Source organism: Misgurnus anguillicaudatus, chromosome 12, assembly GCF_027580225.2.
Source record: "Misgurnus anguillicaudatus chromosome 12, ASM2758022v2, whole genome shotgun sequence".
Classification (NCBI taxonomy): Eukaryota; Metazoa; Chordata; class Actinopteri; order Cypriniformes; family Cobitidae; genus Misgurnus; species Misgurnus anguillicaudatus.
This window is the reverse complement of record NC_073348.2, coordinates 10,469,257-10,482,291: the sequence shown is the minus strand read 5'-3', so window position 1 is coordinate 10,482,291 and position 13,035 is coordinate 10,469,257. Positions and strand designations below refer to the sequence as shown.

The window sequence follows — 13,035 nt, the reverse complement described above, 5'->3', positions numbered from 1 at the left end:
TTTGTGCAACAATGATGCCTTCTCGACATTTGCCATTAAAAGTCTTAAATAACTTTTAACAGAAACCACGATTAAGTATATAAAATTTACTGCTGTTGTTAATAAATATTTAAAGTGTTTTTCTAGGGTTTTTGTGTTTATCTTTTCAGTTAATCTTCTACACCCCTGCTCCACGTTTAATATATTCATTAGAAGTTCATCTATTTATGCCTTACTAGCATATTTTTTCCTGCACCTAAATATATGATCTATACTGATATTACCATCTACATAATCTTGTCTTAATTTGGTCAGTCTGCATTTGAAAGTCAATCTGCATCTAATCTAGCTAAATTTAGTAAAATTATTCAAATTAAAGTCATTTTAGGATGCCAAAGTCAAGTTTAATCATATAAAATGTATTTTACCAACAACAAAATTGTGGCTAGTGAAAATGCTGAGTGGCTAGTAAATTTGAAAAACAACTAGCCACTTTGGCTGGTGAGCATAAAAGTTAATGTCAAGCCCTGTATATAAACACTGCGACATGACTATATTTTTGTTTAAAATTTGAGTGCAGTGATCTATATGGGAAGTCCGCTAACCAAATATACATTTTGCATCAGGTGCATTTAGCTGTGAATTTGTGATTGTGTTTATCATTGAATTTATATTTTACTAAGTTAAAAAATAACACTGCTCTTCTTTGTTTTATTACAGAGAAAACATCCAAATCACTTAAATAAGTACTCAGAATTGACCACGATCTCTCAGAAGAGAAAGAATTTAAGCAAAAATATGGAGCCGCTGAAGAAACAACTCAAAATTGGAGAGACCAAGATCATTTCTCAAGCAACCGTTGATAAAGCTGTACTGCGATTCATTGTATATGGTCTCCAACCTTTCAGCGTGGTTGAAAAGGATGAATTTAAGGGCCTGATTCATGACTTGCAGCCTAACTCTACTGTACGGTCACGATCAACCATCTGTGCCAAGATAGAGGAAGCTGCAGGAGAAATGAAGAAAAGTTTAACAGAAGCCATGAGAGGGGTTGAATACATCTGTACAACCACTGATTGCTGGAGTGCAAGACGTCGCAGCTTTATAGGTATGACAGCGCACTGGATTGACCCAGACAATCTGCACCGATGCTCTGTAGCACTTGCTTGTCGACAGTTAAAGGGGTCTCACACGTTTGATGTACTTGCAGCTGCAATACATGACATACACCCTGAATTTGAGATCCATGAAAAAGTTGTCTGTATAACAACAGACAATGGGTCCAATTTTTTTGAAAGCATTTCGTGTCTATGGAGGTGAGAACATACAACACAGCAACAACGCAGAAAGTGCAACAGCAACCACATCAGAAGATGAGGATGAATCTGACACTGAAGATCAGGAGAAATGTGAGGAGATTGAATATATTGAGGTTTCTGAAATTCTAGCCATGGATGACCTTGAATTTCATTTGCCCAAGAACCAGCAATGTGCTTGCCATCTTCTGAACCTGGTTTCCACTGTGGATGTTGACACTGCTCAAATGGATGAAACATACAAAAGGTTATCAAGATCATCCTTCTCCAAATGCTGGGCCTTATGGAACAAGACTGGCCGGTCCAACAAAGCTGCAGAGATGATGGAAGAGAAATGCAGTTTGCAGTTAATTCGTCCAAATGCCACACAATGGAACTCTTTGTTTCTTTCAGTGGAGAGGATCCTAAAAATCATGAAGGAAAAGGGAGATGGGGCCTTCCGGAATCTCTGTGCAGAGTTCAAAATCCCCATGTGAGTAATGTTTTAATGCAATAACTTTTTTTTAGAGTTTCTTTAAGAGACTTTATGCCTTTTTCCACCAGCAAAAGTGAATATTTGTATGCCATCAAGGCATCCTGTATTGTTAGATGAAATAATGGATATTTTCCTTTAATTTAAACATGGGATACAGCAGGGGTAGCAAATCACTTCAAATCAATGCTAAATGTTCTACTGTCCTATGATGATACATGTCTATAATGATTGAGTAGTATCTATATTTTGCAGCAATCAGCTACTTTAAATAGTCTTAAACAAGTTTTATTTATAGGTTCACTCCTGCAGAAAAGGCCTTTCTTGGAGAATATATCACCGCTATGGCCCCTGTTGCCAAAGCGATTAATATCTTGCAGGGAGAAACCAATGTGCACATGGGCTGGCTTGTACCAACACTCAACATCATGGTTTCCAAACTAAAACGAGCCAAGATATCCATGAAACTGTGCAAGAGCCTGGTAGATGCAATCCTTACAGGTGTGAACAAGCGTTTTGGTGACATGCTCAATGATCCTGAGCTGATTGCGGCTGCAATCCTGCTTCCGAAGTTTAAAACGTATTGGACAACGGATGCTGACATCCTCAAACTCGGTTTGTTGACAGGCATATAAACCTAAATGAAGAGCAGTGACATGCTAATTTTTTAATTAATCACAAAATGATTTTGTAACTAACAAACATTTAGATGAAATAATGGCTGTTCTAGTTTTTGGGACATTTGGGAATATTCTATTTAGGGATGCACCGAATCCAGATTTTTTAGGTTCGGCCGAATCCCAAATCCACCGTTTAAGATTCGGCCGAATCTGAAACCGAATACCGAATCCTACTTGCATCCTTATTCCATTAACACAGTAAAGCACATTAATGAAGTAAACAACGTCCACAGCAGTGTATTTTTCATTTTATTTAATTTTAACTGTACATTATGCCAGGATGACAAGTTGGAAAAACTATTTTGACAATTACCATAAGCAGTGATGCCACAGTTACTTTGAAAAAGTAATCTGATTACTGATTACTCTTTTAAAAAGTAACTAAGTTACTTTACAGATTACTTGATTTTAAAAGTAACTAAGTTAGATTACAAGTTACTTTGTTAGTTACATTCCAGTAGCTGCCAACACCCCCACTGCCTCAACATTACAAATGACAACCGGTTTTGCCAACACTCACTTTATTGGAAGTGCATTTTTAACAGTAACGTCAACAATGTATCTCCTGACATTTTAAGTTGAACTGTTGTGTTTTAAAAAACTAAAATATATATATATATATGAGTCTTTCTTGACTTCACTTAACATAAATAGGGGTGAGCAGGGGCCATTTTCAGATAAACTTAATTTTAAAAGTTAATGTTTTAGACAGAGATATATTTTTGTTGTGGTCAATAACTCACAAGTGTGGTCTATCAAAACCAGCTGGAATTTTGAACAAATGTAAAACGACTTCTGTATAATTTCACTTTAAACAAGAGTACTGAATTGTTACTTTTGACCTTGACAGCAGGGACGAAAGTAACACACAGGTGGGTCAAAAGTAACACAACAAAACATGACAGATTTTTGTGTTACACTTGTTTTTATTAAATGTATATTACTATGACCTCTTTAATATGTAACTGCAAACTTATTTTGTCATTTATCTTTGTAAAAAATAATTAACTTACATTTTTATTTTAAATTTCAGTTTTATCAAATGTTTCAAAAGCAACCAACAGTACAAACTTAAATTGCTGAGACTAAAAAAAAAATTCAATAGTTTGAACACTATGAAAATAAAATTAAATCAAATTAGAATAATATCAATTTTTTACCATATTATACACAGTATTAGCAGCGGGACAAAACTAACAAGTGTTACTTTTGACCCGACAGGATCTACTTACTCTATAAACTCGACTTACTTTTATTTTGAAAAACTGAGAAGTCTTCAGGATGTTATATACTAAATACCTTGTAGATTTATCAGTATTGTAACACATGAAACGAGAAACACAACGCGTTGTAAGAAAAAAAGACCGCTTTTGGAATGTACTTATCATGGTTGAAAACACAGTTCTGGATCTACACGTGGAAATCGGTGAGTAAATAATGCGATATTTGTCAACTCTTTCAGAGGTTATGTGCTAATATGCTGTCATAGTGAGATGCAGATGTTATCAGGACTCGGAGAAAATCGCTTTGTTACTTTCGTTCTTCAACTCTCCCACACTTACTGGTTTTGCACTGAAGTCCAGCTTTTGTTGTTTGGGTAGTGGATGAACTCCTGCTCACTGCTTCGCATCACCGGGTGGGACTTGCTCTTAGTTTGACTGTCTGCGCCTTGCCGCGACTCCAAATGTTTTTTTTTTTTAATTTGACGTAGTGTTTTTGTAGCTGCATCTCTCTTCTCTCTCCATTGTACGTTGTTTACGTTTGTGTCGCTTACACGTGACCTGAATTGTCCTCGTGCTGTAAACGTGACTTGTCGCACACCTGACTTCACTTCCCGAGACGCGAAAATATATATTTTACTAAGGAAATTTTCAAAAATAGTAATGCACAGTGACTTGGATAAGTAACTTTAATCTGATTACTGGTTTGGAAATATTAACGCGTTAGATTACTCGTTACTAAAAAAAGTGGTAAAATTAGAGTAACGCGTTACTAAGTAACGCGTTACCGGCATCACTGACCATAAGCCTATGCATAATAAAAGCGATGCGTTGCGACACGCTCGTTTTTCCAATAAGCAAGCAGCTCCGAGCTAAACCATATTCAACTTTGAGTGAGAAGCTCCGCTTGTCAATGTCAGTTTTCACACGGCCGTCCAATTACAGTGGAGGAGGGGCGGGACATTACCACAGCAACCAACCGGCTCACAGCTGAAGCATCACACCTACCAAGCGCTCGGCTGAAAAACATCTGGCATTTGGCGTCCTCAAGGCGTTTTCAGCCGTGTTTAAAGGTTTTGGTGTGTCCAGCCCCTAAGGCTCACCGAAAGAAAAAGCTCATCTCCACGTCAGCACCCGATGTGTGTAATCAACGGCCGCGTGACGTCGACCAGCGTAGCGCAAGCCTAGGGTTCGGTTCGGTGGAAAAAAAATCTAGGATTCGGCCGAACCCGACCCCGTCAAAAAGCCCAGTATTCGGCCGAATCCGAATCCTGAATTCGGTGCATCCCTAATTCTATTTAATTTTATCAGTAATGTGTTTTTTTAATTGAGCCATGGAATGCTGAGATAAAATATTTTAAACTGGATAAGTACATATAAGCTTTGCAATTTTAAAAGCACTAAAATGCCTTTTTGAATTAATTTGTTGCAGAAACATTACTAACTGTGTATTATATTGTAGGTCTGGACTTCATAAAGGGAAATATGGAGGAGATCTCTCAGCTTACAAGTGATGGCACTTCTTCAGAGGATGAGGATTTCTTCAAGCCACTCAAGTCATCCCAGGCACAACATGGCCCAGTAGTGCTTGAAAGCTATCTGACATGTGCTGGTGATGACATGGGTGTCCTGAAAACCTTCCCACCTCTATTGAAGTTGTCATTAAGGCTCAACACTCCCCTACCTGCATCTGCTGCTTGCGAGCGACTCTTTAGCACTGGTGGCCTCATTTTCAGTCCAAAAAGAGCTAGAATAAATTCCAAGAACTTTGAGAACCAGCTTTTGTTAAAGTTGAATAAAAATACTGCCCCTCTCTGAGACTGAGAGGTATATTATATCAAAGTCAGCTCTGATTTAATTTTTTTGTCCATTTTACTTAAAATACTTTTTTACAATGTTTTAGTTATTCCTTTTTTGAACACTTGGGTTTGACTAGACAGGCTTGTTTGATGTGTTTTGTTCTGCCATGTCGTAATTGAGAGGTTTGATTTCTTTTATGTATTAGAAAGTAAAATCACATAAATAAACAATCTTGTTTTTCATCTCTGTGTTGAGGACTAGTGCATCTTTGAGCAAATGTTCAGTATGAGTAAATTACTTAAGTACTTTTAAAATTGGTTACTTTAAGACTTTTACTCAAGTCGTATTTAAATTGGTGACTTGTAACTTGTAGTGGAGTAATTTTTACAGTAAGGTATCTGTACTTTTACTCAAATATGGCTTTCAGCTACTCTTTACACCACTGCAAAAGTAAGACTATTGGTCAGATTTCTAGAGGGTATAGCACTTCCTTCCGGAGACGGATGGAGGCCATCTCTCTTTAACAGGTCAGGTCTTCCCCGGAAATGCTTCCAATTGTCTATAAACCCTACGTTATGCTGAGGGCACCACTTTGACATCCAGCCATGAAGAGACACTAATCTACTGTAAGTTTCATCCCCCCGGTAGGCGGGGAGGGGACCAGAGCAAATTACATTGTCTGACATTGTTATTGCAATTTCACACACCTCTTTAATAGTATCTTTGGTGATCTCCGACTGGCGGAGTCTGGTGTCATTCGTGCCAGCGTGAATAACAATCTTAGATAACTTATGGTTAGCATTAGCCAGCACTTTAAGTTTGGATCTAATGTCAGACGCTCTGGCTCCCGGTATACAATCGACTATGGTGACTGGTGCCTCAATGCCAACGTTCCTGAGTATAGAATCTGCAATAACCAGGGCACCTTTAACAGATGTCTCAGCCGGTGTATTGCTGAGTGGAGAAAATCTGTTTGATATTAAAACAGGAACGTGATTTGGGTGCCGAATGTGACTATGGCGCCTGACAGTCACCCAGTTAGTCAGCCACCTTGACTCTAAAGTCGGAACCGAGCCATGTGTATTACGCTTAACACTAGGCGCACCCGAAACAGTGTTTGTAACATTAACATAAGCGGTCTTACTGTCCTCAACTAGCGTTCGGATGCGCGCTTCTAGTTCCGCAACCTTCTCCGTCAGCCTTACTACTTCAATACACTTAGCACATGTAAACCCCTCTAAGCTGACGGATGAAGCTAAACTGTACATGTGGCAAGTAGTGCAGGTTACAGTGACAAGCGGAGTCTTACCGTTTTCATGCTGGGTGATGGCGTCTCCATTCGCCCGAACGCTGTCCGTGAAGCTGCATCGAGGAAAGGTCTGAAAAACATACATCGTATGAGTCTGCCATTAGATCGAAAAGAAAGGCAGATTTACAGTAAACAGACAGTGAGCAAGTGCTAACTTCAGCCGGCACGTTTGTTGATGCTAGCGGGCAGTAGCGGAGTGGCCATCGGGAGAGTCGGGACTTTTCCCGGCGATGGCCGCCCGGTCTGATAATAATTATACGTTACGTCTTAATGATTACGAGTTAATATTAGCAAAAGTATCTGGGGCCGCGGCAGCCTGATCTGCGGCCGCTTCCCGCTGGTCAAACTGTGCAGCCTCTCTCTCTCTCTCCCTCTGCTCAACACAGTAGTAGGCTATAATACAAGCGATCGCTCAACCCGTTCGGCAGGTCAAACCATGTCTATGATTTTCACAAATATAGGGGGATCAGTGAGCGGCCCCTCACCAAATGGAATAGCCCATCTGCTGCTGAACACACCTCTTTTTCCTCGTCACATTTTGGGAATCTAACTTTGCAGTATGAGTATCACATTTTATATTTCCTACTATTAAATTTCCATATTAATAGACGAGAGTATTCAACTTGAATATACAAATATCCTCACATTATTATTTCTCAAAACTTTGACAAAAATTATTTTCAAATGAACTGTATTCTTACAGTTATTCAAAGATGCACACATTATTCCAGATATGATTTGAATATTAGACGAGATTATATAATATCTACATATAAATTAACATTACAGCATAATGAAATTAATAAAAAGACAAGGAAGCAGGATTGGCATGTAAATTGTATTATTATTAGCGGGAAAAAAAGCAATATTACTGAAATAAACTCTGAGGTAATGCGCCAAAAACGTTAAAATAAATAAGCAATAACCGTGAAAAAAAACATTATTATCTCTCAAAACTTTATATGACAAAAATTATATTTAAAGGAAATATTCTTACAGTTATTCAAAGATGCACAAATTATTCCATATTACTCCGTTTATGAGCACATTCATCTCTGGTCTCGCTCTGTTATGTAATAGCTGATTGAGGCGCGCATCTCCGTCTTACAACAGGTATCATTTTGTATAGTTACTCATTTAGGAAAATTAGCCATGATTTAATGATTTAATTATTATTATAAAAATGTTTTTTTTTGGGGGGGGGGGCAAATTGATTACGATTTGTATTACCCTAGCCTATTTTAGGGGGGCTGAAGCTACCCCAAAATGTTCCTAAGCCCCCCTAAATGAATATAAGAACAACAATAAAATTTGATTTATCAAAAACCGTATCCTCATCAATATTTAGACTCAACAAATGTTATATATCCAGCTACAAAAAAACATCTGACACGTCGGACAGAATATCGTCGCTGCCTGATGAAACTCACGTATGTCCAAAACTGTAACTTTTCAGAAAGTGAAAAAAACACCGTATATCAAAAGCAGTTGAATGTAGCGTTGTCATACTTGGTACGGCATATTTACATGTAACCATATTCTTGCCAGTGTCATGATATAATCCACATTTGACCAAAATTGAGTTTAAATGGACATGCGTGCATATTTTACACTAACTTTGATCGATACGCGTTCTTCCGATCATTAATTAGAATGGCCAAAGTCGCGTTTCGTATTGACAGATGAATAAGCTCAGTTTATTAAATAGCATACGTCTTGGTTAAATACGCTTACTTTATTTAATATTAATTATAAGTGTATTAAATGTCTCTTGCAAACCATTAAGGAACAATGAATCAATACACTGACATGGTAATGCTACACAACAGGGGCGTCAGTTTGTGTTGAAAAGTGGTGGGGACAAAAGATCTTATAAAAACATTACTGCAGGACGGGAAAAATATTGAATAACGCGCATCAAAAATGGGCATAGCGTAGGCTAGTCAACAACAAGAAAATACTCAGCATAAATTTATAAACCCTCAACAATGTCGAATGCACACATCACACATGTAACAGTCCCTGCAACACCAGCTCAACCGAACAATGCCAAAGCACCATACCGTAGAAAACAGCAGCGCGTTTAATAAATGATTACAATGAATTTCATTACATATGTACAAGAAAACACACCATAAGCATACAACGCAACATATGTGACACTAGACCACAAAACCAGTCTTAAGCATCGCTTGATTTTTCAGAACATTTTAACCAAATGCTTTCAAAAAGTGGTGGGGAAATCCCCAGCGTAAATATCACCAATGCTAGACAGATACTTTGTTTGCCCAGTCCTACCGTAATTAAGTAACTCCTAGATGTTACTCTGGCGTCCGGGGGAAACGTTTACCTCGAAGGAAAGTCATTGTAATGTTTATTCGGCTATATCCAGTGCTGAGGTTCGGTGAAACTTTACGAGACCGGCGAGATGCTTCACAGGCGGAAGATATGCGGCGTGATTGACAGCTTTGACACCAAACGGGTACGTGAAAATCAGATGACATGATTTCACAAGTTTTCATTTGATATTTATGTATGTGACGCATACTTTATATGTAAATTAACCTGGAAATTCAATCTGTCTAAAAATCTCAAAATCGGCAAAATGAACATACGTGAGTTTCATCGGACAGCGACGATTATGCTAGATGTCGAACGTCAAGTGACCAAACCGGAAAACGGCGATCGCTTCCGGTTGCCTGTATGTGCTATTGTAGCTTGTTAAATTGTGCTCCATACTCCAATCCAGTAGGTGGCGGAAAATGCACCTTTAGTTGGTTGGCCAACCGCCATTAAACACCAGAAGAAGAAGAAGCTTGTTATTACACAATACACACACACACACACACACACACACAAACTGATACCGGGTTCACATGCTAGTACGCATGGTGAAATAAAGATTGGTAAGTGTTGTGATACGGAGGAGTGAAATTGTAAGTTGTTTTTAATTACCTGCTGGCTGCTTACCTTTAGCTACGTTTTCTTGAGGTAAAGGAATGGGAATATTTTGGTTTGCTATGTCATGAAAAACTTTAGTCTTGCACAAGCAAAATACAAGAAATTGTTAAAGGGATACTTCACCGATTTAGCATTCAGCTTTGTATCTGTAGAAACCCGGCAGTATTACTGAATGACCATGTTTCCCTCCCTCATTTCCCCCTGAGAGGAGAGATATCTGCATTTTGGTTCTGCAAAAAAGTCCTCCGATGATGTAATATGACGATTTTTGCATCATCGGAGGACTTTTTTGCAGAACAAAAATGCAGATATCTCTCCTCTCAGGGGGAAATGATGGAGGGAAACATGGTCATTCAGTAATACTGCCGGGTTTCTACAGATACAAAGCTGAATGCTAAATCGGTGAAGTATCCCTTTAACTTAGCAATCTAATCACAACTCTTTATTCTTTGCCAACAATATAGGCCTAATAATCTTTAAAATAAAATATCTCTAAAATAAAATATCTCTAAAAGAGGCATATTCAACAGTATCAATCCCCATAGAATGTTGTAGTCACTGAAAACTAAATGTCATCATAGGGTCCCTGTTAATGCAATACTGTTGTATCCTTCAATTCATTGAGCAGATGAGATGGATATTAGAAAATATTTTAGGAGAGAGAAAGAGAAGCAGCTGCAGGAGATTGGCAGGCCAGTTGATTCTGAGGGAGCCGGACCCGGTGTGATTGAGGTCAGTAATGGTCTATAGGTCTAAGGATTGTTTTTCTTTTCTTTTCTTGAATTTCTTATAACAATAAGCATTTGTTGGCAGGTCTAGGCACTATGCATAGCATACACTACATTTTTTCCTTTATATTTAATATGCTAGCTATATTCTAACTAGGCCTGAGACTATTTTAATCATAAAATGTGATAAATTAAATATTAAATACATAGATGTTACCTAAAAGTAGGCTAAAGATGAGTAAATGCCCACACTCTCCACAGATACACATGTGAAACAAAAATGAAAGCAGTCATACAGTACATATTATACAGTAATCATTACTCCAAATCTTTTATTCCTTCCGCCATCAGGTTATTGTATTTATACAGTAGCCACTTTAAAAAGGATCCGTATCAATAGCTTACCTGGTAAAGTATGCAGTGATGCCAATTTTTTTCTATTTCTTGTACTGCTTTTTCTCATTTGTTTAACTTAGCAACTTTTTAGCTGTCTGACCTCTGTTTATGGACATTTTGGATGTTTCATGTGACCAATTTGCATTTCTAAAGTCATGAAATTAGCATCAGGTTTTTTTTATCTTAAATAAAGGATAAGACAGAAGGAGAGGCTGAGGAGGAAAAGGGTCAACAGGCAAGCTGCTTGAGGCAGGATGAGCAAGAGGGTACAGAGACAGAGGAGCTTGACCAAATGGAAAGAGAGAGAGAGGGAGACCAAACTGATCCAGGGAGAGAGGAGCAAACAGACCTAGAGAAGGAAAATGAAGAAGCAACTGCAGCAACTTCTTCCAGTAATGTGCTTGATTTAGGACACAAAGATGAGGGGCCCCGACAGGTGAAGCTGAAGAGCTACCCACAAGATAGTTTTGGTACACAGAACAGGTAATTTCACCACAGCTGGTTTGAAAAGCACAACTGGTTGGAATATTCAATCAACCATAATGCAGCTGTAACGGTGGCCCTTTGGTTAAAGTTTATATATACAAAAACAAAAAAATAAAAATGTATGCTATAGGGGAGAATCGAACCCGGGTCGCCGTGTCACAGGTCCGAGACACTACCGCGACGCCACAAAGTCACGTGACTAAAAGTTTCTCCACACTCCCCAAATAGCCGCCAGTGAAATTCACTTTCAAAAAAAAAAACTTTATTTAAATGTTTGGGCGCCAGACAAGACTTATCTTGTCAATTCATATGAGCTAAAAATAGCCCCGGATAGCCACAAACCATCCGTTACACAAAAATACAACAATACAACAACGAAGAAAAACACAATCGTACTCCAGTGATGCAGTTTGGTGCTGGTGATTTATTTCAGGTAAGTCAGATGGAAAAGAGGAAAAGTTATGTCAATGTTGTAAAAATACAGGCGGGGTATGGACTGCGTCATCTTGATGGTTCATTTTCCATAAGATTTCACAGAGTGCACATAAAATAAAAAAAGAGAAAACATTTGTAAATAATCGACATATAAAGCAGGTGACAAAACATCTAATAAACGATCATTTTCAACATGAAACATACAAAAGTGGCAATTAAATCTTCAATCGTGAGTGATGTTTGAATGTTATGAGTGTGCGTGTATGTAACAATGTAGGAATGAGGGTGGATACAACGAAGTAGCGTACGGGTACTAACCAAAGTTTACGGAAGTGAAGGTCCTCGGAGTGAGGTGTAGCAGCTCTCTGTCCTCATAATAGATGGGAAAACAATCCAGTTGTCCGTAGCTTATCTCAAATATCGACTGGGATAAATGCTCACACGATCAAAAGCCAAAGCTCCGTGTTGCACTCGTCAATAAACTCAACAACCATCATTCGAACAACATCCGTCTTCTCGCGGCAGGCCCACACTCTCACTCAGGTAAACAAAAACAATGACGTGGTACTTCCGGATGCAATGCAGTCTCTTTTATTTACTTTTCTCCTTCCGGTTCTTTCAGGTTAGCTCCACCTATTACTCCTCCCTCTCATGTGATCGATTCGCGAAGGCAAACACGAATAATAATAATAATAATAAGAATGTAAAAATATGGTGGCGGAAAGTTTCTGCACTGCCACACAGCTTTCTGCTTCCCATGTCGAGTGTTTGGCAAAAACATAAAACATGATGCTTTGGTCAGTAGTGGTTGCAAGAACTGGAAGAAAGCCTTGTTTATATTTGGCAAGCATGAGATGGCACACACACACAGGGATAGTGTTGTTGCATGGAAATGCTACCAGGCAACTAGCCGACAGGGAGATATTGCACAGATGATAGCATCTGCAAATGCAAGTGAGATAGCAGAGAGAAGAGAGTATCTAAGGCGAATTGTTGCAGTCACTTCCATGTTAGGGAGACAGGGAATCCCCTTTCGTGGTAATAAAGAAGGTGAAGGCGAACGAAACAGAGGCAACTTTCTTGCTGTAATGGAGCTTTTAAAGGAGTTTGATCCATTCCTTCAAAAATATAAACCTCCATCAAATGCTACCTATATCTCGCCAACATCTCAGAACGAGATTATTGATTTCTGTGCTCAAGAAGTGACCAATGTCATTGTATCTGAGATGACAAAATCCCAAATCTATGCCATT

General features: G+C 38.5%; 1 protein-coding gene across 1 annotated transcript; it reads left to right on the top strand.

Annotated features, from left to right (window-relative positions):
* Nucleotides 1-567: 567 nt before the first annotated feature.
* On the top strand, nucleotides 568-6,269 carry LOC129446324 (zinc finger BED domain-containing protein 4-like). The gene is made up of 3 exons (XM_055207276.2): nucleotides 568-1,767; nucleotides 2,066-2,382; nucleotides 5,130-6,269. The coding sequence occupies exons 1-3, from the start codon at nucleotides 1,256-1,258 to the stop codon at nucleotides 5,483-5,485; spliced, it is 1,185 nt and encodes a 394-aa protein (XP_055063251.2). The 5' UTR covers nucleotides 568-1,255; the 3' UTR covers nucleotides 5,486-6,269.
* Nucleotides 6,270-13,035: the final 6,766 nt, after the last annotated feature.

Excerpts from the sequence above, each read along its gene's own strand:
- LOC129446324 (XM_055207276.2), top strand. The coding sequence starts at position 1,256 with ATGGGTCCAATTTTTTTGAAAGCATTTCGTGTCTATGGAGGTGAGAAC. Across the intron at positions 1,768-2,065 it reads GCAGAGTTCAAAATCCCCAT|GTTCACTCCTGCAGAAAAGG; the intron begins GTGAGTAATGTT and ends TTTTATTTATAG. Across the intron at positions 2,383-5,129 it reads TGCTGACATCCTCAAACTCG|GTCTGGACTTCATAAAGGGA; the intron begins GTTTGTTGACAG and ends ATTATATTGTAG.